Source organism: Hippocampus zosterae, chromosome 8 (genome assembly GCF_025434085.1).
Source record: "Hippocampus zosterae strain Florida chromosome 8, ASM2543408v3, whole genome shotgun sequence".
Taxonomy (NCBI): domain Eukaryota; kingdom Metazoa; phylum Chordata; class Actinopteri; order Syngnathiformes; family Syngnathidae; genus Hippocampus; species Hippocampus zosterae.
The window spans coordinates 15,651,946-15,678,572 of record NC_067458.1 but is presented as its reverse complement, the minus strand read 5'-3'; the positions used below and the strand labels follow the sequence as shown (position 1 = coordinate 15,678,572).

The 26,627-nt window shown below is 42.4% G+C and overlaps 1 protein-coding gene across 2 annotated transcripts in view; it reads right to left on the bottom strand.

Moving 5' to 3' along the window:
• Window positions 1-5,626: 5,626 nt before the first annotated feature.
• The window catches only part of faf1 (Fas (TNFRSF6) associated factor 1), a 53,801-nt gene continuing 32,800 nt past the window's right edge, over window positions 5,627-26,627 (bottom strand). Inside the window, exons 15-20 of one of the 2 annotated variants that reach the window (XM_052072833.1) lie at window positions 23,444-23,580; window positions 23,176-23,264; window positions 19,754-19,834; window positions 19,028-19,105; window positions 14,288-14,503; window positions 5,627-6,298 (exon numbers count right to left, since the gene is read on the bottom strand). In XM_052072833.1, coding sequence (XP_051928793.1) covers window positions 6,215-6,298; window positions 14,288-14,503; window positions 19,028-19,105; window positions 19,754-19,834; window positions 23,176-23,264; window positions 23,444-23,580 — 685 coding nt within the window. In that variant the 3' untranslated portion in view covers window positions 5,627-6,214. Of the gene's footprint in view, window positions 6,299-14,287; window positions 14,504-15,764; window positions 16,094-19,027; window positions 19,106-19,753; window positions 19,835-23,175; window positions 23,265-23,443; window positions 23,581-26,627 lie in introns of those variants that run through there. The other variant, XM_052072834.1, reaches the window with a different exon arrangement.

Here is a 26,627-nt window from a genome sequence, read left to right as displayed (position 1 = left end):
CAACCCCAAACGGCCCATTTATTGCTTTATTAGGTTGTGATAAGACTTGTCCGTCAGAGGAACGTTGCGAATTGATCACATTGATGAGCGTCTTTTCAAGAGAGAACGAATTCACTACACAAACTGTGCTTTATTGAGCACTTAAATTGAACGGATAGAGGGAAAAATGGCTGGATTTTAAATTATTTTTAAGTTAATTTTTTCCCCGTTCACAGTTGGATTTACAATTTATGAAAATAAAACAGTATTTAGTTAAACGTCATAAACCAGTCCACTGGCACGGTCTAAATAGAGAGCACATTAAAAATGGTAAAAATTATGTTGCAATACATTTAAAAAAATGTTTCGCTTGTGCCGAACTACATACCATTAACTTAGAAACCTCTCCCGTTTCTAAGTAAATGGTATGTCTGTGGACATTTAGAAAACATATTTTTACATGTATAGTATATGATGTGAAAAAAGTTGCCTCATTCGGCATCAATTGCACACTGGTCACCCTGGAAGGTGCTTCCCCCACCTGGGGCCCCCTTCTCAAGGTTTCTTGTGCCCCCCCCCCCATGTTTTTTTAAACGTTTTTTCCTCACAAATGACGGTTTTGGAGTGCTCAAAATCTAAATGGGGACTCGTTTTCTGATTGCAATGCTGTGGTATGACCATAAAATGTCCAGTCATGTTTGAAATCCCTCCAGTGTTGCTGAATTAAATCAATTCAGGAAGGAACGGTGGGCCAAAATATCTGCAGAGGTTGAGACCAATTACCAGTTGTAGAATTTTTTTTATTTAAATTTTTGCTGCTGTTGTTGTGGGGCAAGTAGTTTTTCCACAGGTCCCACATATCTTTGACTCCCCATCCCCTAAATAAATAAAATCACCCTTTTAAAATACAGAATTTTGTTTAACTTGGGTTATTGTTGTTTTGATATTTACATTTGGTTGATGATTTTAAACATTAAAGTGGGGGGCGGGGGGGACTATGCTCAAAAAAGGACGGAATTTGACAGGAGGGCAAATACTTTTTCACTGAACTGTGCATACTTTTGGGAGTTTTCCAAAATAATCCCAGCCCCCAAGCAGACTTTGTCTTGTGTAACATTTAACGGTCTGAACAATATGTAATATTACGTGAAAATAATCAACCAATACTTTATATTTAACTCAAATTTAGACAAGTGGGGTTAATTGTAACATCAAAATGTATTTTTTCCAGACAAAACTTTGAGAGGTGGACTTTAACAGAGAACGAAAAAAAAAGTTAAATTATAAGAAAGTTGAGTTGGAATCAGATTGGTTACAGGGCTACTTGTGTTTGTGTGTGTGTGTGTGCGCGTGTTTGCGTGCATGTGCATTGTGTCATTAACAAACAGACACAGACCGAGATGACTGACCCTCCTTTTGTGCCTCCTCCCAACAGTTTAAGCCTCTCAGATTCAGTTTCTTTGGGCTGGGGCCGCCATCTCTGAGAAAGTAAACTGAGGGGCTGACCCTGCAGGTTTCGGCCAGTCTGGGGTCCAAAGCGTAGATGCCGCGATTCCGACATCCCCACGCTTCCCACTTCAAAAGGAGGGAGGAGAATGTCGCCCGTCTCAGGAATGTTGTTCCCTCGCCAGCCTGCGACATTCTTGACCCCGGCGGGGGCTGGTTAAACATCAGCAAGGCTTTTCGTCCTTTGTGGTGCCCGCGCAGCATCCTGATGTGGCCTTAAAAGCTCATTAGAGGGCGCGGACCTTCTCGGTCCAAACGGGCGCCTGATGAAGACATCCAACTCAGATTTGACTCTTGTGTCAAAGAGCAACTCTTGTCACTCGACCAGCGGCAGGGGACCTCTGACTTACACTACAACATTGGATGATATGATTAGCATTGCAATGCTTTATGAGTTCGAACATGAAATGCCTTTGTCGCGTATTCATTTAAATCACAGGTGTCAAACTCAAGGCCCAGGGGCCAGATGTGGCCTGCAAAAGCAAAGTCAAAGATGACAACTTCCATGATGCCTGCTAAAATCTGTACCAAAATTTCATATTTTCATATGTAATAAATCAGTGACATATTGTCAGCCTTTTCTTGTTACCAAGCCCCTCATTACAGTTACTTGAATAATAATTGAATAAAACATTATTCTTGACTTCTGTTATACAGTTTCAGTCATCACGGCCCTTGAAGGAAAATGTTCAGTGTAATGTGGCCCACGACAAAAATGAGTTCGACACCCCTGATTTAAATATACGGTAGGTCGGACGTGATTTGGAAATCATTGTACAGTCATACCTCGGTTTTCGACCATAATCCGTTCCAGAAGGCTGTTCGAATTTGTTCAAAATCCGAAACTATTTTATTAGCCCATGATTAGGGGCTATGCAGAAGAAAAAAAAAGGTCAGATTTGCGTAAATCACAACAAACACATCTGCTCAAAATGAACGTTACACAAGAAAGTGACGCTTCAAGCCGAGAGGAGTCGCGTGGCGTATTCAGGTTTGCTAAGTTTGGACGAAAAACGGTTTTCGGTCGTAATCCGAGGCATAAAAATCTAAAATTTTCAGGTTGAAATCTGACTTGGTCGAAAACAAAGATATACAAAAACCGAGGTTTGACTGTATTCTGTTTATATTTATGTTTTACATAACGTCCCAAACTTCAGCGGGAATTGGGCTTTTACGTGAAATCTGCCCCCAAAAGTTGAAGATCCCTAACTTATTGTGAGTGGGTTAAAGTGGAATCTTTCCACCTCACTTCTCGCAGGATGTCCTGATTTACCCGGGAATGACCTCGTCCAGGAGGTTCAATGGATTTCAGTCAATGATCTGTTCCAACCTCAGGGACACATATGAGCAATGGCAAAGATTGACGGGGTGTATCGTGATGTTTCCGAGGCATTTCCGATTCTGTCAGCAGAGGAACATGCCCAAGCGCGTGCAACGCGTCACGCTGCGTGATAGCAACTGTAATCTTACACTTGACAGGAGATGCAGTATGCACGCGCCGTCCCCCCGAGGTAGACTGAGAACGCATGCACCTGTCTGACGGTTGCGTAAACAAACTACACCTTCGCCCTGAGCACCACATGTCCGGCACACACTCACACACGAACAGACTCGACAAGAACTTTCAATAATGAAATATCCACTTGCCCTCAAAGAGGAATTCCTCCAAAGCAGGGGGGGAAAAAAAATGGACTCAAAAATTGTTCACTGACTGTCAATGTCAAATTTGAATGCATGTTCACACGATAACATTGAATGTCAGTTGAAGATTAAATGAAACATCCGGGCCAAACGATTTTTGTCAATGGAAGTCTAATTGGAGACTAGAGTGATTTAAAAAAAAAAAGCAGCGACCCTTTTGTGTGTGTAAGTAAACTGGACTTGACATGGAAACGTTGACTGAGAACATAATAGACTGCGAGAATATACAGTGGTTTGCAGAAGTACTCACCCCCTTTCAACTTTTGGAGCTTTTGCCACATTTTAGGATTCAAACATTTCGATATAAAATTGTTTTTCATTTTTTAAATGAAGTGGGACATAATTCTGACATGGAATGAAATTCATATATTTTTAGCAAAAAAAAATAAAAAGTTCCCTTTTTTTTCTTGTCGCAAATTTTGAACATATTACAAATTTTGAATGTGTTCCAATTTTCTTTGCTACAAGAAAAAGTGCTGGCGACCATTAACACTGTTGGCGAACATCGTGGTAACCTTGAACAAAGCCTGACAAATTGATGAAAAACCACTTCTCCGCTACCCTCGCAAAAACGCTCACTGCTCAGTGGGACACATTTTTGGGAAGTAAAAACTCTGAACTTGTTTCAACTTGTTTGCTCTGCAATATTATTTGAACAGATCTCTAAGACCATCGCAGAGCGGATGTATTTACACCGAGACAAGATTAAATCGTGCCGAATAATAATGTACGCCCTACGCAGAGTTGAAAATATTGCATGAATTCCGTTCCACTTCATAATTTGTGTCCCATCTCGTCTTAATCCTTCACAAACAAAGAAGTCAATTTTTACATCTTGGTGTTTGAAACCTGAAATGTGGCAAAAGGTCAAAAAGTTCAAGGGAGGCGTATACTTTCGGCAAGCCACTGTACTCCATAAAAAAACCCAACTATTAAATCTCTCTGCTTTCTACACCCGGGACTGGTCACTTGTCAGTCAATGAACCGAAATATTCTCCTAAAATTTATGTCACATCACAGTAGATTGATTGGCAACCACGCTAGGATGTGCCCCCCCCCCACCTTCACCCAAATTAGGACCATTTTTAGACTCGTGTGGAATTTACACATAAATGTTACCTACTAAAGGTTTTATGATGGCCCTCAGTTCAACTCTTGAATGGATTCTTTCGATTTCCGAGCATTCCGCTAAACCCATCAAGGCGCTCACGCAAACATACTTTAAAGTATTATACACAGCAAACCAATGCATCATTCATCGGTATTGTATCGTTCGTTCGTCACGCACGCCTATGATGAAATCAATCAAGCGTCGCATGCGTGCTTGATAAGCAGACAGAAAAGTTGGGATTTGCCCCGCGGCTCTTCCTCCAGCCGCCACCTTGCCTTCAGCCAAACATTGTTTGGCCCGAGCAGAGGAAGTGAGGGCGGTTGAGCGCGTTCGGCGCGACTCATTGCTCGCGTGAGAAAGCAGACAAGCGCGGCAAAATGTGCACGTGGCACCGAGGAAAACACAGCCGTGACTGCGAATGACTGCGTGGATGGAAGGATTGACCTTCTAAACATGTGGGGAGACAACAGGATACGATGACGAACCGCGAGTGAGATTTATCGGATAATTGTCTATTTCACCCGCTAGGATTAAGTGGAAGCCGCTAGAAATCATGTTTGAGACGCGAGTAATTCTAAACAGCTTCCGGAAAAAATAACTGGTTTTAAAAATCATCTCGATTAATCTACAGTATTTTGACATTTATGGTAATATTATCTCCTGACACCCCACCGTTTTAAGAGATTACGGCTACTTTGGATTACAATGAGGGATTGTTGGCAGTGGCGCGAATGCAACGTATTCAGACACTTTTCTGTCAAGTAATATCTGCATTCTGTGCTGCGACATGCTGGGCTGTTCTGACCTTTCCTGATATAGATGCGGCATCATTAAGAAGGGAGATGCAGTCACGGTTCCCTCCAAAGCTGCTTCATGCGTTGATCCCACAGCGCAGAGAGAATATTGTATGGCGCATTATACTGTGTGCTCTATTTGTATGTGCCGCTTTTCCATGTGAATTAAAGTAGCAGCTGCTGATTACCATTAACACACGTATGAGGTTTCATGTCATCTGTTTGCGTTAATGTAGTGGATTTTTTGGGGGGGTCGGGGTTTGGGGAGACAATGTTTGGTTGCATTTTTGCATTCGCTTCCGTTTTAAGTGTCAAATTTTAACAGTAAACATTAACCGGGAGTGACAAATAACTTGAAGCAAGCACACTTGACTTCTTACTTCATATATATCAAATTAAAACCAATGTAGCATCAACCTGAATGTGAATATGGTGGGCGTGGGTGTTAAAAGTGGATTTGTGGTCGGGGTGTTGGCAAATGGGATGATGAGTGGCTTTGGAGAAATCGGGGGAATATAGGCGAACGTGAGACATCTTGTCTCTTCTCGCTGGCTTTTATTGAATCTTTCAAACGCAAAAACCATGTAGTAACAAAGGAAAAGCATCCTTGGTTGTGTTGAATGTGGTCGATGAGGCGCTCGGGGGTGAACAAGTGTTTTTCCTGTGATCAACGTCTGTCTAGTCGGGATCTCCATGGCGTCACTGTGTGGTGTGTTTGAGGCAAGCGATGACACACACACACACACGCACGCACGCACACACACACACACACACACACACACACACACACACACACACACACGATGTGAAGTGTGCGGGAGACTGGGGGAGGAAGAGCAAAAGACAGATTTAGGTTTGGGGGGGGGTTGTAGTTTTTTGGGAAGGTGGAGTTGGCTGTGTGCTTGTGATATTATTGTCTTTGCTCCTCTGTGCAACACCTGCACACCAGGAAATGGTGTACCATGACCAGGCTGCAGAGGACAGAAAAGCTTACTTGCACTTGAGTGTCACTGCATGCCTGTGTGTGCGTGTGTGTGTGTGTGTGTGTGTGTGTGTATACTGTGTAGACCCAGATGGTTTCGGGCCCATGCTCATGTGTTCGGCCAGTTCAGTCAGTCACTTTCTACTCTTTGGCCTCCAGGAAGAGAGTCTCCTGTGGAAACAACTTGGCCTCCAGCAGAGTTGATCCCGGATCCAACTGGGTGATCTGCAGAGAGATGGAAGAATGAGACAGATAATAGAACTGGAATGCTTATGGTTAAGTGGGTGCACTAGTTACTAGTTACCCGTTAGAAAAGGTAGTTTAGTAAAGTAATCCAAGTGCCATAATATTCAAGTAATGTAACACGACAGACAGAGAAGAATATGATGCAAAACAGTCACCATCCATTTTCATTGACTCACATTTGGAAGTGACCGCTGTCGACCAACACAGCCAGTGACACGTCTCATTTATTCATACGCTAGCAAAAACTTTAGGTGGAATGACCAACGGCGGTCCGTTGAGCTATATTCTAACTCTGGGAAACGCTTGTCTGGCCAACAAGTTTGACGGTGGCAAGGACTCGACTGTGCTCCGTTAAAAATGTAATCCTGCAAAAGAATCCAGATTTTGAATAAATCTAATTGTAATCTGATTGTTTTTTCGGTACTTATTACGGAATAAAATTTGACTTTTCTTTTCAAAACAAAATAAAAATTACACTTTTTTTGGGTATCCTGAATACGGAACACCGGTGTATTCCAATATTCCCGAAGCCTGTTCAATCATATTGTGCGCACTCGATGTCAGAAAGTCAAGTGGCACATTTTCTACACCTCAACAAGAAACGCCAACGTGAACTGAAAGGTTCTGCATGCTGGACGCTTTGTCCAAAGGATTGATCGGGCCTTTCAAGATCTTCCACGACAAACTCCCTCAATGGCTTCCAAGGACTCCAATAATAACGATATGCAGGATTAGATTGCAAGTTACAGAAACACAACAGCTGAAGTCACCGTTGCTTTCGTTCTTGTTTCTTTTGAATACATGCTTGCCAGGAAGCAGGCATACGGAATGGGGTCCTAAAATTGTGTTTCGGAAATCTGAGGAGTGTAAAAGCGGTTGTGGCATTGATGTTAAATTCTAAAATGAGTCGGAGTATATAGGAGAGGATAAGGACACACCTTTGTATGACCTACAATGACGAATTTCAACACTGAAAGAGAGAGAAACATGTTTTCTGTTCACACGAGGTATTGGTGCCGGGCAGAAGAATAATGCAGCGCCACCCACCACGGAGCTGATTGAGTTAGCCGACATGAAGGGGGTCTGACATGTTTTTTTTAAACAATCTGACTCTCCCTGACACCCCCGTGGGCCTCTTCGCTTATGTGAGCTAATCACCGGTGGAGTTGTGTTACATCGGACCAATCTCACACCTGGGCTGAATGGGCTGTGCGGCGGGGAGGTTCTGTGACAATGAGATGTGTCCAGGGCTTATCTGATGACTGCTGCGTCAGCCCCCTCTGATTAGGAACCCTATTCTTACCACATAGTAGGATAATTATGCAATTCCCTGTACCTGCTCTCCTGGGTGGAAGAAGGTAAGCCTAGCGCAGTAAAGGTTGACCTTCCAACAAAAAGAGTGACAGGCCGAGAGAGACTATTAGAGGCAATGAAACGTGAAATCTGACCATGAACGAGTCACACCTTCATCTGTCATCATTCTCCGCAGAAAATAGATGAGGAGTGAAGTACGAACCTTAAGGTTGCGCAATTGAAATTAGGAGTCTAAGGATAAATTGACTGATACAATCGATAGTTATAAAGCCAAAGGACTTGACAGAAATGTTTTGGGCTTTTTTTTTAACGATACAATTCGATATTATTAAAGGCAATTTCAATGATATTTTGACACAGTAAGAATGGCTTTTCTGTAATAAAGCTGTACTAATAACACGTAACTGCGAATAAACAAAAAGGATTTGAATTGGATTTTATTTTAAAATCAACTCAGCTTTACTGATTCTAAAACGTAAAAAAAAAAAACAAAACAATATTAAAGCATAAATTATTCTCGTGGAAGCGTTCACATTGAACATTTTCGGTTTGAGTTGAACTTCAGTGTCATAATTGTGGGAGTTAAACAAAATACAACTATTGCCAACATTTACACGTCTCACAGGTAAACGGTGGGTCAACTGAAATGCAAATAACCAGCTAACATTAGCATATGTACAGTATTTTCTATAGCGAGCGAGCGTGTGAGTCTACCACAGGCACGTTGTCAACACACACGTTTGTACCCGCTGCTAATCTGAACCGGGTTGCCAAATTGCTCTGCTTTATTCTGTCGACACAGCAGGTTAGTCAATCTGTGGGAGCTCCGTAGTTACTCATATACACTCGTGTGAATTGATTTTTTTGTTCAGTTTTCAAAAATAAAGCTGCAGTGACAAAAAATGCATCCCTTGTAAATTCAAGTTCAGAAATTTGATATTAGGACTGGTTTAAAATGAACCATTTACAATTAAAAATTAACAGAAAAATCTAAAAAACAAAAAAACACACAAAAAAAGAGAAAAGCAAGTTCAAACGAATTCATCCCAAATTAACTGGTTCGCGTCTCAATTTAAAACAGGGGTGACCAGATTTTGAAAGACCACATATGAATAAAATCAAAGGGGGCTGCTTCCACAACATTCATTTAACTCTAGACCAATTCATCAGTGTCGGTTAAGATGTGTGAAGTTAACTCATTCACTCCCAAAGACGTGTTTAAACGTCTTTTCAGACTTGGCCCAGAATCGGCTTGTACCGAATGAGTTAAGGGAAGTACCGTCGTACAATGCAGGCGAATGACACAGGCTGTGTCAAATGTTAGTTCAGTCTGTGCTGCGAGCCGCTAAAATTGAACGATCGTTGTTTAGACTCCCCTTTTTTTGTAGTAATAGTGACAGAGTTAGTGATACATGCACGCACACACGTCACCTCCGCCGCGCACAGCTCTACGGCAGGCAGAGACAGAGCAGTCGGTTTGTCTTCATAGCCAGCTTGGAGGGAGAGGTAAAGAGCTAAATGAGTCTGCCTCGTCTGATACGAATAAAAAAAACCTCGCTTAAACGGCATCGTCGGAGAGTTGAGAGGAACAAATAGCAGAGCAATTATGACACGTCAAAATGACGTTAACTTCAAGTTTAACGAGTATAAATTTGGTGGAAAGAGTAGTCATACACGTTCTCGACATGTCCATGCACTTAATTTGCTCCAGAAAGTAACAAAGTGAAATCATTGATTAAGAAATAGAGCCTTGTTATATATATTTGAGCATGTGGCAGAGGGTCGGAAAAATGAAGTCAAATAAATTAAGCGAAGGTGACGAGGACATATCAACATCAGGCAAACCTTCACATTCCCAGGGGTATTTTGAAATGTCACACCGCCGTGCACAGCACCCGCCTTTAACCCCGCCGTCTTTCAAATCTCTGCCCTCATTTCAACGTGCCATTTAGACACTTGACTTCTCAGCGTGGGTGCCACAAAGCCTGGTGCGAGCAGGGATGGGCTGCCATATCACCTCGAGCCCCTCACCTCAGCAACTACCACACAACGCTGCGGGGAGCAAATAGCGCGGGGGGTTCGGGGCGCGCAACTCGCTGCAATCATATAAAGCATCCCAACGGCGGGCTGAAACATCAACCGGGCTGCTACGTTTCTTTTTTTCCCCCCACCTTGGGAGTGGGGTGTCGCAAATGGCTGACATGCTAATAAGACCGGGAGGCTGTTGTGACAACACAGCATCAGGTAGGAGTAAATGAGGCTTGGGGTGGGGGCAAGTGCGCGTGCATCTGTCTTTGAAGTTCATACAACTTGATGTGTGTGTGTTTTTGCAGCAAAATTTGGATCAGAGTTCTGCGCCAGGGAGCGATGACGAGGGGAAGCGCAGCATCTGACTCTGAAAAGGAAAGTAGGGAAACAAGATGCCACACTGACACAGGAGACGGGCGCCATCGGTGATTGTTTACATTGTTATCCAATTAACAAACCATAAGCATGGAGGCATCTGTCAACAAACAAAGCTGTTGTTTTTCCCGCCCGCTCTGCCTAAGCCATACTCCCTCCTCCTGTGCCGCCAGCAGCCTCACATGCTAGCGTGCATGAATACGAGAAAGGGACGAGCTCTGACTTGCCTTTTGTTTGTCAACCCTGTGTCAATAAAGTTTGCGGTATGTCCAACATTTCAATGACCTGGATGGGATTCACGGAGACAGGCCATCTTTGGGGCGGAATATTTTCAAATATTTCAAGACAACGGAAAAGAGTTGTATCAAATATTCGGATGGTAATACAGTTTAGAGGCGGCAAAGTGGCCGACCGGTACACGCATCTGCCTCGGGGCGCAGGCGGAGGATAAATGTAACCGAAACTGAAAACGGTTTAGTTTCGACGCACATTGTGGTCCGTATTAATGGAACAAGCTCTCAATGAATGTGGCTGGAGTTGCCAGTGGTGCAGAACTGTACTGCATCAATATCAGAACTAAATAAACAAATATTTTGGTTGTGTCAATTAGTTGAGAGAGTGTGGTGCTGTGCAACGACAACACAGCAAACAATCAACCAAAATAGCAAAAACAAAACCTCTGACATTGTCAGTCTTACAAGATTGTTATTTGGGTAAGGGCTGTTTTTGGGGTTGTTTGTGCAGATCTTGTCTTGGACGACATTAGCTTTTGCAAGTGGTCATAGCGTTCGGGCCCATCACAATGGAAGTAAGTCATAAAATTGCCTTTTTTCAATTTGTAATGAAAGTGATTTACTGCCACACACACAATGTAAAAATGGGAATAATAAATACTTGATAACTGGTTTGATTGTAATGTAAAACACTGAGGTGGCCTTCAGCAAAGCTCGGCATGATGGAAAAGAAACGGAAAAATAAACACAGGCCCACGGGTTGGCGATCCCGACATAATTAAAGATGCAGCTGAAATAACGCTTTCTAAGAGGCCATTACAGGCTCTGGTACGTTAATTAAAACCAAATAGCTTGTCCGTATTCAAACCAGCGCTGTATAGTGTTTATTTGGGCAATTACAAAAGCGGTGGGAGATCATTATCGGCTGCTCGGGAGGCATTGACAGCACGTAGCGCCGGTGAGGGACCACAAAACAACAGGCAAGTATGGAGAACTTCAAAAGGAAGAAGAGAGCATCGCACGGGCCCAAGCGGAAAAAGGGACACCAACTGGAAATGTGGAGAAAATGTACTGACTACAGTTTAGATTTAATAAGGTAAATATAATAAATAAAAAGGGAAGGAAGGGATCATGTGCCACGGAGGGGGAAGAAAAGGAGAGAGGAGGGAAGCTGAGACAAAGAGAGGGAAAGCGGCGGGGATTGGGAGGTGAGGAGGCGGTCGAGGGTAAAATGTGAAGACTGCAAGCGCGGCTTTTGACAAGAAATGATCAGCGCGATCCTGGCCACAGGGATTTATAGATTTTGAGCGGTAATGGAGCTCGCCTGTCATACATTTTATTTAGAGAGAATGCAGCAGAGGAAGCCCCTTTGGATGAATGAAACTACTGTGAAAATAAACTGCTCTAAATGTTTTACTCAAATGTTCAGATAAGAAGAAAAAATAATAATAATCCCATCCGCACAACAGATGTCAAATCTATTCCAGCGGAGTACACGGCTTCTTTTGTGCGGGTGTTTATTGTTTCAGAATCTCAGGTTTTGTCTGGGAATCATGCCCGAAGATCGTTTAGCAGCGTGGAAGAGTACAGTAACAAGAATGAGGAAAATCAGATGCGAGTTTGACAGTCGAGCTGTCCGAGGACGACGGGACGGCTAGAGTAACAGTCTAAACATTTTCACGTTGTCCTGACGGAAGATGACCTCGGGCCTCTCAGCGGAGGCTCGCTGGGCATAAGGGGAAAAAAAAACGGGAAAATTGTTGAATGGTGAGAAGTGAAACATTAAGTCAAGCCCTCATCCCCCCAGCCCCCTTCTGCAAACTTGCAGACAGTCGTAGAAAGGGTTAGTTTCCTGAGCACGGCTAAGCCCTGTACAAATGATGCCAGTGTAAGGCCTGCCGTAGTGCTGAGGAGATAAGCCACTGGGACCAAATCCTGACGAGTCGTCCAAAAACTGGAGATGGATGGGCATTGATTGGCGCTCTTTTTGGAAAGGCAGCTTAAGACAGAAATTTAATTTGATTTGCCTCAAGTACTTTACCGATATCTTACAATTATATTACTTAAAAAAAAAAAGAAAAAACATATCCTTTTGAACAAGCACTCCAAAACACTTCGGGTGGATTAATTTTCAGTTCTAAAAACATCTCGTGTAACACAGAGGACGGAAGTGTGATTACAAAAACAAGTACATTAATAAAAACTGAATTATGTATATTCAGATTTTGAAACAAGCTCCGATTATATGTAGAGGGTAAAAAGTCAAGATACACAGTAGATGTGCCAAAATGACATCAGTGTCGACCAATCGACAAGGCTGTGTCGAGGTAAAGAGAAGAAAGAAGATGTCAACAGTGCTCGATCGGCAAAAGCAAGAGTGCTCGATCCTCTGATACTGGCAGAGCAACAGTGAGAGCGTCTGGACGGGATGGAGCTTTTTTTATGCTCTGCCGCATTTAATTACAACTCAGAGCTGCGGGATTAGACCAGGGCCTGTGTTCACAGCCTCATACTGGCGCTTCCACTTATCCGCCTTCCCCCTAAAATCTATCATTTGTCTCAATCATCATCTTCTCAATATCGACTCCGTGTGTCTTCTCTAACCCGTTCCCCATCAGGCAGCAACGCTGATGAATTACTTTCTTTGTCTAAAGCTTTTTGTTGTCTCTGACTCTTTCTATTGGTCCTCTTCTCTCCTCCCTTGAAATCCCATCATCCTGTTTTGACTGGAATTTTCATCTGTGATGCAGCCATCTTTATCTTGGTCCATCACACCTTTACTCTTGATTATGAAGAGAAAACGGTGATTCCTTCAAGTGGTAAAGTTGCGAGAAGCGAATGTGTTTGCTTGAAAACGTCTCCACTTGTGAAGTGTGTGATTGTGACATAACAACGTGCGAGGTGTGCGTTAATGTGGGTGCTGACTTGCGGTGTTAGTGCCGTACTGGTCTCAAAAGACTGCTGGCGAACGGTGCCTGGACAAGTCTGCACGCGGAGAGACACACACCTCAATGCGGCCACCCCCATCCACAGTTGATTAATGAAAATCTCTGTTTTGTTTCCAGCAGCATAGCTAATTAAAGCGGCAGTTTAAACAGTGCTTATTATTAATTCGTTACCATGGAGCGTAGGAGACCAAGCGCTGTTTATGATTCGGTTTCAAGAGGCTGATGCTCGCCGTCAGCACAAGAACCACACAGACTACAACTACTGGTGCTGACAACTGTATCCTCACAGTTATCGTGCATTGTATTCACAATCGGCACACTCACTGATATGCACTCAAGTAGTGCAAGTAGTGGGTGGACAAATGAGCAGTCAGCTTTTACTATCACCGGTACGCATGAACAAAAGGGAGGGATGCAACATGGAGAATTAAAACTCATGAGAAACAGTAAGAGTGTGGTAACGGCCCAACACGGACGAGAACAAACAAGGTGGGGGGGGGGTTAGAATTTAACTATATGGTAGGATGACGCTATTGGTATTCCTTAAGATAAGCTCTTCCATGCCATGTTTTGACATGTGGTGACTGCAAGTACTATTACAATTACTATTACTATTACAAAAACACAAAATATGGGAAGAAATCTAAGCGGCAAATCCCACTTGGATAAAATTTGCCCTTTTTTTTATAATCCAATATCGAGAGTACTGGGGATTTTCATTTGAAAAAAAATTTTCAGGCTGGGTGGAAATTCTGATAAAATGTAGCATTTTTATAGAAATATGTGGATGGGGTTCTTTTGGGCAGTACTCGCCATTTTTCTAGTGCGTCTCACTGTAGTGACCCTGCACAGATAAACAAACAAACAAATAAATAAATAAATGCATAAATGGCATTGCGCTACAGCAACCTCGTCCTGGAAAGACCGACCTACAGTCAACTAAAGTACCTTAAGTAAGGTTAAGTGACACTAATTTTCCTCTAATATAGTCCACTTGAAACTTTAAATAGAGCTCTTAAACTAATAACTTCCTTCTAAATTCTCGCAAGAGCGTAACCTAGGCAACTCACATTTCTACGAGGGAAGGTGGTGAGGAGCTTGAACTCGTCGAATGGGTATCCCTTGGAAGCCACAAAATCGAAGAGGACCTGGAGCCTACAGCTGCCCAGGAAGCGCCTTTCCAGAAACTCTCCACTGGGCGTGCGGATTCGCAGCTTGCTGATCTGCTCCACTGACTCCTCGCCAGGCTCCGGCGGTAGGGTCTGCTCCAGGGACAAACGGATGGCCTGACAGAAAGGAAACACTGTGGTCAGTACGGCACACTTTGTAAGAATGTTAGACATTTTGGCACGGTTGGAAAAGTTGAGTTCTTTTGTTATAATAAAACGCTAGGCTAAAGCTAAAATGTGACAAAGCAAAAGAAGTCGTCCAGTCTGTTGTGCCTCGACACACAACGGATGTTAATTGTCTACCTTAACAGCTGCATGTAAACCTCAAACGTTAAAATTTACGAGCATATTTTCTAAGATGTGGTAGATTATAGCTGCATGTTGACAAAAGGCAAGGGGCTTTACATACAGGTGTTGATTCAATGAGGCCGGTGAGCATCTCAGCCTCAAAGCCTATCAAGCAGTACAGGTTACCATGCGATGGTTTGTTTGATGACAGCCTACAATCAGCATTGTAAATAGTCTCCCAAAATGAATGTTGTTCAAGATAACGAACCCATGTCAACATTCATCATTTTAAACATGTACTTCGGATGAGATTTTCTCCTTTGCACAATGGTGTTATATTCAAGGAGTAATACTGATGCGTTATTCAACTTAACTATTCATCCGGACAAATGATTTCACACAAAATGACCACCTGTTGCTCCGGCTTGCACTTGACAGCCCGCTAAAGTGAACTGAGAGGTTTTTTTTTCTCCAAAGAAAATATGTGGCTGAGTGTGTGAACAATATCATTAATGGTTTAAGGGAAGCGGCCTGCTTGATGGACAATTCCAAATGCACCCACGATGAGGGCACGGGAATTGGGGGGTGCAAGGAGCTCTCAGGAAATATTCTCTGAGCGTGCACTTGTTAACTCTAACCATTTGGAAACTCAAGAACGTGGACGGAATATGCCGTTTTGTTATTCAGAGTGCAACAAAAAAACAGGTGTGCACGGGCATCAGGGTGATTTTCCTAAAATGACAGTCATTTTCACGGTGTGAGTTTTAAAAACAAAGCAAACGTAAAACCAATTTAAAAAAAAAAAAAAGAAGTCAATATTTCATGACTGGTCCAACTAAGAAGGAAGAAAAATATCAAAGAAACCTTGTAAAATTGCGACGTAAAACTGCAGAAGATCATGTTCTGGTCACAAATCCGCAATAACCGAATCACAAAGTAGCAAGGGAACACTGCATACATCAGGCGTCACATTGACCGAATGAGGGGAGACAAGCTTATTCTATGGATTCGACCCGTACTTTGTACATTACAGCACAAATGTGTCTGTTGGAACAAAAGGCAACCATCACCTGTCCGATTTTGCAGCAGAGATAATCAGCTCTGGTGCGTTTGGGGGACAGCGTTTCAGCTGCTCCCTAGAGCCTCCCACTTCATTCTGCTCTGTCCCCTCGACTTTTCCTCCCCCCACTGCTTGTTGTTCCTGTTTGGCCAGCCGGGGAGCATATGCTGTGACAACACGCCCTGGCTTTATTTACACACCATAATGCAATTATATTTCATAAGAGTGTACAACAGTAGCTCATTAGCAGCTTCTGGTGTTGGGTGGGCAGGGTAGCGCTCGTGCCGCGCCATCAGCAGTTCCCTCAGGTACAAGCTGCTGATGCTGCTGACTGAGTTAAAGGGTCCCCCAGGGACAATCTAACACACACACAAATAACAGATTGAGGGTGTGTATGATGGTGGAGGTACAAATGGAGACAGACAGCCAAACACAGACACAAGCATAAACACCCACACATGTGAGGTGTAGCGTCGCTGAAGAAACCACATAACACGCGTCTGGTCGGGTGCAGTTTGGGCTGCTCCATAAAAAATAACCTGGAGCATCTATCTATTCATTCATCTGGCAAACCACAAAAGGCAAACAAATGACGAGTGGTGGCGCAACTAACAGCCACACGACGACATATCAAGAGCCCTGCAAAAGTCGTGAGAAACGCAGAGAGCATGCCCCTACCTCTCTTTTGTTCACTTCTTTGTGGACACCTCCGTATATAACATAGATTTATCTAAAGCCTCAAAAAGTCTCAAAAATACATACTCGAGGGTTTGATGACGAACCCAACAAAGGGTTACTTTGTTGTTTTCGTCATTGTTTTTAACAATGTGAGGCACTTTCAAAGTTACATGGCCATGTATGAAAGGATTGATTGACTACGGCAGAAAAGGCTGCCGTCAACCTCTAAGGTTAAGAACATGTTCATGCTTACAGGTTCTCTGGTTTGGGTGAAAGCAGAAAATGGTTTGTGATTGGTCCCGGTTCACTAAATGCAAGGCGAGCATTGCCATCTTCAACAATGTATCTAAATTTGCCGGGTAAAAGTCAGAACCTGAATGGACAGTATTGTACGCTAAAACTCAATCTTTAAAAAATGATGTCTGCTGCCATACAACCTTTCGTGGGGTAAGCTTACGTGACGGTAAGGTAAAACAGATGCCAATTAGAAATTCTCAACTACATAAAGTTGTCACAAAGATCCTCCATTGCAAACGCAGATATAGGTGACACAAGCAAAAGGGCGTGGCAATCCAGACAACTGGAGTAAGAAAACTTAGACCGGGGGTCTCAAAATCAGCTAATGTGGGGGTCACTAAGAATCTAGGCCGCATCAAGTATTCCACAAAAAGGGATCCAAATCCAGTCGCTCTGTTGCAACCTGCTGATGACACTCGAAGCTCAGTGGCCACTTCAGTCTGACAACGTCCTGTTTGAAGCATCACAATGGCAAGCTACTATGGGTCCATTGTTAGGTGGCATCTTGGTCTCATGATGTCAAATTGTGAATAGCATGATGAGGACGGCTATAAAAACACCACCTCTAATTTAACCGGGGCATTTATTGGTCGATTCATGGGTCCAACAACTGTTGCGAATTTTGCTGTTAAGCTCCTCGACAGAGAACAGCAACTTGTTCAAAAAGTACTGAAACATTTAATAGGTGGGCTGTGCATTCAAAAGCTTAGACAAGGTCACATTAAGTTCACCTGTAAAGGTTTGAATGCATTTTAGGCTCATCCTGAAATTTCACCCGAAAGCCAAATAACTCCAAATTTTTGTCAGTAGAGTTTGGCTGTGATAAGCCTGGGCTATGGTCGCCCATTAGTGATGAAAACAAACAAATAAAAACAGTGCAGGACAATGACATGGCAAAAAAAATGGCGACCACAGAAACATTAACCTTTGATGTTATGTAAGGGGCCACAAAATATCATAGTGCAAGGCGCAAATGGCCTCCGGGACTTGAGTTTGACACCTCTGCCTTAGCCTCAGGTTTTGTACTTATGTGACCAGAATAACATGCAACTGTTTCCGCTGTTATTTTAACAACAGTGATGCCTTTGGTCCACGCAGTATTCATATTGGAGTTGAACCAAAGTAAAATGCACCCATTTGGTTTCAAGTGATCCACGTCCTCTCTTGTGCTCACCAGGCTTGAGATGAGAAGCTTTAGACCCGACTAAAGGAAGTGCACTATCAAGAGAATTCATACCACAGTCCAATTTAACCAAACATAACACAACATGCGATCACTCCGTGCAGTAAAACGTGTTTCATAATATCAATGAATGAAAACATATCTTACAAAGATTAATTATTATATTTTCTTCATTTCATCATTTTATTTCTTTGTTGGAGGCTAATCCTTAGGGATAGTTGTCATGGTAAAACGGATTAATTTGGGTATTTTCCAGGTGCTTAACAGTCAGGAGAGCATTTGTGAAGAAAAAATCATTTCTAGTTCCAGAGCTGTCATCTTCTACGGAAGTAAAAGACTGATTGCGAGTAAGAGCAAGACCACATCGTTTGCGGAGGACACAATGGACGCCGTGAAGCGTGGGCATGGAAATGTGATCTACTGTAAGTTGGGCCACAGTACCCATTGTTGTAAAAACACCCTAGTGCGCACACACACACGCACGCGCACACACAGGTCTACAGTGATCTAATCAAGGTAGCCGGCCAGAGACTCTTTTGTTGTTTTCTGTTTAACTTAAGTGACAAATCACCTGAGCGAGCTGGGTCACCCAATACCACTCGGTGCCCTGAGGCGCCGTGCTGCTGAGCAAACAACAATCAGGCACTACACTATATGACGACGAAGTGCATAACGGCATTGGTGTCGTCCTCGCAGAATTATTGTTTTTCCCATGTGCGTGACAGTGTCTGCCTGTGTATGTGTGTCTTAGCCCGCACTTGGCATACAATTATTGTTTTCAAGTGAATATATGTGTTTGCGCACACGTCTGTGAGTCTTTTGTTAACTTTGGCTTCAATATGGGCTTGTGTGCTGTACCGATGCAAAGCAGCTAAACAGAACAATAACTGTGTGTAAAGTTGGGTGATATCTACAGGGAGGGGGGGGGGGGCTCACTGTAATTAAAACGACAAAGTTCTTCTGAAAAGGCTCCATGCCTGATCAATTCTACCCACTAGCGAGCAACAAAACCACAATTTAACAATCATATTAAAAAAAAAAAACAATAAAACGCCAGGATGGAAAAATATCCTGTGTTGGTGAAGAGAACATGCGACCAAAACTGATCATTGCATATGAGCATGATGAAAATAACCTCCTTCTCTTCCTCCTGCTCCTTTCTCATCTGCTCCAAGCGAACTTGCTCAGCCTCTTCTCGCTCTTGAGCTTCCCTCTGAAAAGGAAACAATTTATTTTTATGGAAATCAAAAAGAGAACCTAAACATGGCAGAAAATGGTGACTGTGCAAACATGTACTATGGCATATAATTCATCATTTGCAGTTAATTATTTACGCATGATAAAACTCCAGCTTCATAAATTATAACTTTTTTTTTAATACATAAAGAAATTACACACCACAATAGTTTAATGACACTGTCATAGAGGTACAGTGCTCAAAATTAATGAAGAGGACCCCCCATAGAGGTGACAGATTGCAAACACGATTTGTCAATGCGCACGCACGTAAATGTAATTTTTTCAAATTCAAAACAAATTACGATGCTGAAAATGTTATTCATCCCAATGGATGCAATTTGCTTCATTTAATGTTGCAAAAAAAATGGGTGCAGTGAACACCCACAGACTTGCGGTTCAGCTTGCGACATACCTAAAAGTGGACTTTTTGGATTTTAAATATTTTCTGAAAGTGATTTTGAAGACATTATTTTGAAGGTTTTTTTATCATTTAATGATCTCATTAGACTGCCCAAGTATGCCTCATGGTATCGTACACTACAGTGTAGATTTATTGTGGCAATCCCACACCTGAATTCCGCGCAGGCCAGTGTCAGCGGATCTATTGTCATTGTTTTCATACCTTCTTTCGGTCAGCCTCCAAAGACAGACGGTAGGCCTCATCCTGTTCTCTCTTCACCATCTCTCTTGCTTCCCGCTCGTCCTATGCGGAGAGGAGACAGACCAAACATCTGAGTCAGGGGAGTGGGTGTGGAACCAGACAGAAGCAAGACAAAAAAGAAAGCAGAGCACGTTAAATGTGGTTACGTACAAACACCACCTGTGAAAGAGTAGCAACAGAGGGGAATTCATTGTGACCAAACTGTCATTTATCAGACTCCGAACTTCCTTTATGAATCCTCATCTCGGTTTCACCATCCCTTTCTCTTCTATTCCCTCGGCTTCTCTCTTCCTGTTTGTACAGAGGGAAGGGGACAGGCCGCTTTTCTCTGTGTACCTTCTGCGGCCGGAGAGTGCTTTAGAAAGACCGGGACTAAATACGAGAGTCTATTGTGTTAACAGCGTCGAGCCAGTACTTTTCTCTTTTCTGAGGGCCCATGCTGTGTGCCTGCCCGGATATGGCAAAGAAAGCTTATTGTGATGATCGGAGGGGGCCACTGTGAAGCTAAGCGACGGGCAAGCAAAAGGACAGTGTGTATTGTTGCTTTGAGTCGAGCACATGCAAAAGATACATTTGCGCTCTTGGCTCACATAATGGCCAAACAGTGAAAGGAAACTGTAAAAGAGTGGGAGAAGGGCAAGCATCAATAGATTATACCGCCAATGCACTGGAAAAGACTCACGCAAACAAACGGCACGGCTATATATTGTATGGATTTGTGTGATGTAGATCGTGATAAAAGTTACACATTTCAAACACCAGACCAGACACGTCCATCTGCTCCAACAGGCCATTTTGCCAACCTTGGAGTCCACTATTGAGTCCTAGGGGTACATTTGTGCACTTTTGTAAATTGTAGGACAGAAATCAACTCCGATGCTATCCCAATTTTTGCCGACATAATTGTGTGCAACATCTGTTTTAATGTACAGTAAGTTAGTGGACCTACATCAAAACTGCTAATTATTATCGCTATTTAGCTCCTGCTCGAAGATGGCGAGAGGCTCTGGCACCCCCCGCGACACTTTTGAGGATAAAGCAGTTCAGAAAATGGATGGATGGATTTTCAAATCTGGCAACTGCCACTATGTTCATTAGCCAATAGTGGAAGAGGAGACTGTTGGAAAGACAAGGTGGCACACTTTCAAAGTGAAATGATGATAACAAAACATTAGGCCAGATGAAAAAAAAATATTTGGGTGCAAAGAAATTTATAGATTATTTTTGGACAATGTTTTACGTTGGTTACTTTTAAACTCAGATCTTAACATACTGTCGCTTGTGTTTTTGCTCTTTTGCAATATGTCAGCATACCTAATCCATCCTGACCTGACCGCAGTACCATCAAACACTTTTGGCATACAAGTGGAACAAAGACTGAGGATCCAGGAGCCCTCTCAGGGTCAACATCGGTGACCTCCTCACTCACAGTTGCTCTTCTGGATGAATGGACAAAAATTCAACACAATTCTTGTACTGGTAGATAGTTTTCTCAGAAGAGTGGAGGAATGGACAATGACTTGTGATCCAGGCAAATGCAGGCCACAAGATCTACAGTGAGTCGTCATTTGATAAGCAGATAGATATAAAGATAAAAATTCAGACAACCACTGGAATGACTTTTGAGACAGTCCGAATTGCTTAAGACACAAAGTGGCTATCCAGCTGCTCCGTTGTTAGACACCGTCAACATGGAATGTCTGAGCTGAGTGGACGTTGGCGTTTGTGGTGTGTCGGGTTTATGCGTAGTAGGAAAATATAGTGAAAACAACTGACACTGCAGCTAACCCCCCAGGCCCACCCCCCCCAAAAAAAAGACCAATACTTGGAACAAGATGAAGTGAAGATTGGAATTAGAGCAATGTCAAGGCTGACTTCACCCATTTGGCCCTGGAGATGAGAATAGGTCCTGTCAGGAGGAGCATTGACTCAATTCCTGTGGTTATTGGGCCTAATTGACAAACACACAGCTGCATTAGGCTTTCAAAACCATTCAAAGTCTATGGTGTTGTCATGTGACATTCTACAAGTTATTTCCTTCAGGCAGCCTGCACCTGGGTTATTTAGCAACGTAAACACCTCCTCAACACAACTTTACTGTACATTTATGCCTTAATTGTCCGAATGAGCTAACACCCATTGACGCATTCATTATAGAGCTAGACCTAAGAACTCCTTAATCAAATAAAAGAGACTAACATTTGGTTTTATTTACCAAGCATGGGAATAATGTAATGGGTGTAATGTTATGCCATATTATGCACAGGATTTTACAGTAACGTAACTGTAAGAGTAAAATGTCATTCATACACATACAAGCTCACGATGTATCAGCTGTTTTGTTGTGTTAATGATGGTTTGGAACTTTTCATATTCACAAGTAAAGGTCTCAAAAGAAAGTAAAAAAAAATACATGAATGTCTAAAGTAACAAACATTTACAATAATGAATTCTTGTCAACTGGTCTTGATTAACTGAGGTGTGACTAAAGTGGGAAATCCAAAAATGATACCAAAACATTGTTGCAATTAAGATTACATGAAAAGTAGCTGTCAATAAGACAGTCATTATGTACGACAATGTTACTCCTCATCTGCGGTTCTCATAACTGACAAGCACTGCTGCTCACTGACTCATTGTTAAACTCTAATACAGAGTGACATCTCTCATTTATAAAACCGGTAGTCAAAACAGAAACAGACTGGCGAGTATGGGAACATATCCCTAAATGAGAGCTTAAACTTAAATTAGCTGAAACAATGTCTGTGTGTCATTTCAAGTAACAATGCCTCGTGCCCTACTCAGCGCGTTCCTATTCAGACACATGGCACGGCACGGCACAGGACAATTCCTTCAACCTCAGTTGTTTCTAATGTACAAAGTGACAAACCAGAACGTTTGGATACAATTTTGAGAATAGAAACACACCTGCATTGTGTTTACGGTACGTGGAACGTTTTGTTTATTTTCCCAGTGGACCATTTATTTGTCCACGTCATTGATGCGCCAAATTGCTCTATAACTCATCTTAACTAATATGTGATGTGGTTTAGGTCAAGACATTAATGTTCTTCCACCTTTAACCTCCCTTTTATGAACCTGGATCTGTACAACGATTCATGTTGTAACAAAAAAGGGACTTCTCCATACTCTTCTCACAAATTTACAAGGTTCGAAATACACAAACTATACATTGGAAATGCTAAACTAGATCGCAATTGACAACATTCCAATGTTCAACCGCTGTGTGATGTAGCAGTAGACATATGGCATAATGCCTCCCTGCTATTGAATTTGCCAGTAGGAGGCACATTTGAAAGGCTGCCGGGGGGATTCACACAACATCCTAAGACACGTAACGTTTCCAGAGCAAGTGCCTTTACCTCATCTTTTATGTCCTCTTGTTGCTGTGCTGTGAAGATTTCCATTGCTCCCATTAACCTCATCATTAGCTCGTCCACTGTCGTATTGCCTGAGAGTTAAAATGTAGCCATAATCGGACATGTGATGAATCTCTTCAGAAATTTCAAGCAATGGAAAGAATATTTTTAGCAAAAAAACAAAACTAGAAACTGAAGTAGAGAAGAATGCATTGTGCCATGCCTTTAGAATCAATAGGGAGCATTTATTGAATGTGTACACAGCATTTACCTTGAATAACATTTAGAACTTCATTGGAGGTGCGTTTTCCCATGACAATAAGCAGTAAAGGGAACTGGTCTGTCTTATATGTGCGTATAGTCTGTGTCACCACACTCCCAAAATGTCTCGTGCACATGGTGAGTAGCCTGAAAGACAAATGAGAGTCAACGTATAATTTCCACATTATTCGCAATCATTTGTTTTGACACTCAACACAAACACATATACTGTATGCGAGGTAAATATATAAATACAAGCGTATAGTACAAACAAACGCAGACAAAAAAAAAACATGGATATGATCAGTTCAGCATTGTGACCTCACATAATAGAGAAATGCACGCAACTGGAGGTATTAAGGACTTTCAAACCAATTCTGCTTTTTTCTTATTTCATCAGAGTGACGCGCTACCTCAATTGGGTGAATTAGTATGCCTTGCCTGACTTCCAGAATTGATAGGGTAAGAGAGGATTTCTTATTCCATTACAAAGAGGGAAGTTTTTAAATTAACATTTCAAGCGGGGAAAAGGGTAGCAGGCAGCCTCAGCCCGCCAAGCTCCCTCTAAATGTCATAATATTAATGAATTGCTATAGACTGAATGCAAATATAGATTACTTATTTTCCTCCCGCCTTTTAATAAGATCTACTTTAATAACTGGCTGATAAAATAGAGGGAAGTAATGGAATGGAGGGAGAGGCAACGGGTCAGATGAGGGTGATGAAGTTGACGGACGCCATCTGGGAGGGGCTGCAGCTCTTGAAAACATGAAGGCAAACCAGAGAGTTACTTGCACGATTGTCAAATAGTGCAACACCACTAGCTTGCGGTAGTCCAAATTGCCCCCACGCATTGTGTAAATGTGGTTATAGACTAACGGATTGTTGGAAAAGGGGAAACAGTTCAAAAGATGGTCAAAAGAGAAGCATTTTTTAAAGATAAATTGGGGATGGGATGTGATTGCTGAACTCTAAGTGACCCGCATTTAGTAATGAAGAAGCCGCGCACCCTAAATCCTACTGATCATTTTGCCCTGACACTTATCCCCGCAGAGACCACGGCCCAGGTAAACCATAACAATGACCTGTTGAGAAACTCTAACCTGTAATGAAAGACCAGTGAACAATAGACACTAACTTGAAGGGTAACTCAATCTAAACTCTCCCATCAAACACAAACAAAGCTGCTTTAGTCAGCCATCTCAAAGTCAAGATAAAGAAAAATCATGATGAAAACGCAGTAAGATGGTAACACAGCGTTTCTGGAAGTAACATACATGTAAGGGTACGCCCCAAGAAAGGTGAAAATGGAGGAAAATCAAGAGTTTTTCTCCTCTTTTAGAGCCACACTGTCCACACAGTCACAGAGTGTGATTTTGTTGTTGTATTTTAGTCACTGACCTCAAGTTCTTCCACCCCAAGCACACCTAGCCAAGGGACTTCACCATTTTAAAAACTGCCTTGCAGACATATCTGGGTAAAATTGAAGTGAGCCTAATTTTTGATTCGTTAACTTAATGATTAACGTCAACCTCAACATTGTCTTTCCAATATGTTCGCTGTGCCCCCACTAGTCAAAGCTTTGTAATAAGTATTACGTTTATGGAATATGATTTTTGTCCAACTCGGAGGGCGGGCATTTTGCCACTTACTCTCCACTGAAAATGACATTTGTTCTGACAATTGTTCTGAGCCCTGACGTTCCTCAGGGCTCAGAACAATTTGGGCACACATGTTTTCTGAAGTCGAGCCATGATTGGTCGTTCCCTGAGCTGGCCAAAAGTTGGGTAGATGTTACTCTTCAATTCATATTCCACAAACTCAACATCAAACCAGAAAGCAGTCTTTTGACTGCATAGAATGTATTATTGTAAAAAAAATAATTAATTTAAAAAAAGGTTTTGGGTTGCCTTCTTCAAAGTGTGTCTAATACTGGCCATCTAGTGTGTGATTGAAAGACATTAGAAAGTAGAGTTGCACCAAGTACCGGTAGCAGTGATGTATCATGAATTTTTTTCGGGGAGCAAAAATAAAGTGACACTGTCATTTCCAATACCGTTTCTTTGCGAAAAAATGGACAGCAAACGTGCTCCAGCTCTGTGTCTGTCTGACAGATGGGGCAGGTGGAATTATAAATACAGTTAGGTACTGTTGTAAAACATGGTATGTGTATGAACCTGTCGGGCGTTTGCCATCTTAAAACACAGAAACATATTTTAGTGTGTGCGTGTGTGTGTGTGTGTGTGTGTGTGTGTGTGTGTGTGTGTGTGTGTGTGTGTGTGTGTGTGTGTGTGTGTGCGTGTGTGTATGAATATAAAACATGATTAGTAGTGTTTTTTTTTATTGTTTAAAGATAAATGATGTTTGCAAGTTATTTTTGCTGTGGAATCATTTCAGTACCGGTAATCAAAGTATTTTATGCAGGTACTGTATAGAAGCTGAAATTATGCTATCGTGACAACACCACGAGGAAGTCAAGCAATCTCAAAGCTCATGTCAACACGAGCTCAGTTTCACTGAGCCACAATGACATGGTGAAGAACGTAGCCTAGACTGAATCAGACCCATGGGCTTTTAAAAGCTTCAGGGCAGGAGATACCTGCACTAAACTAATGGGAGTTTAAGCCTTTGCTCTGTTGATAAATATGATTGACAGCTTCCAATTGGTCACACATCTTCGCCCCTAGCAGAACATCTAGACAACTAAAATAGTTAATGTTTCCCTGCAATGCCCTGCATGTCACCTTGCATTTCTTGCCATCAACTCGATGACTAAAATTTGACTAGACCAGTCATGTGCTTCATTGAGCAGTTGATGACTCAGGCTGGTACAGTAATAGGCAAACCTGCAGGGTATATTTCTGACAGCCACTTGTGCTGGAATCGGTATGAGAACTGGATGCTCTGACAGCTCTTCGTGTCAGAAGCACAGTGTTTCTGAAAGCAAACGGACACGTTTTGATTGGAAAGACAGCTTATTCTCCGTCTAGACAAGTTATGCTTTCAGGTGGAAGGACGTCAGGAGGAGAAGTCAAACAAGAGGAAGATATGTTGTGTTTATGAAGCTCTCAAAGGAAGGCAATAAACTGCCAAACAAATCTTGCGAGTGACTCACTTTGATGACCCCTTAAGGAGACAAGCCCAACGTCATAACAACAACAATTAAACCATTCATTCATATAGAGGTGGACGTT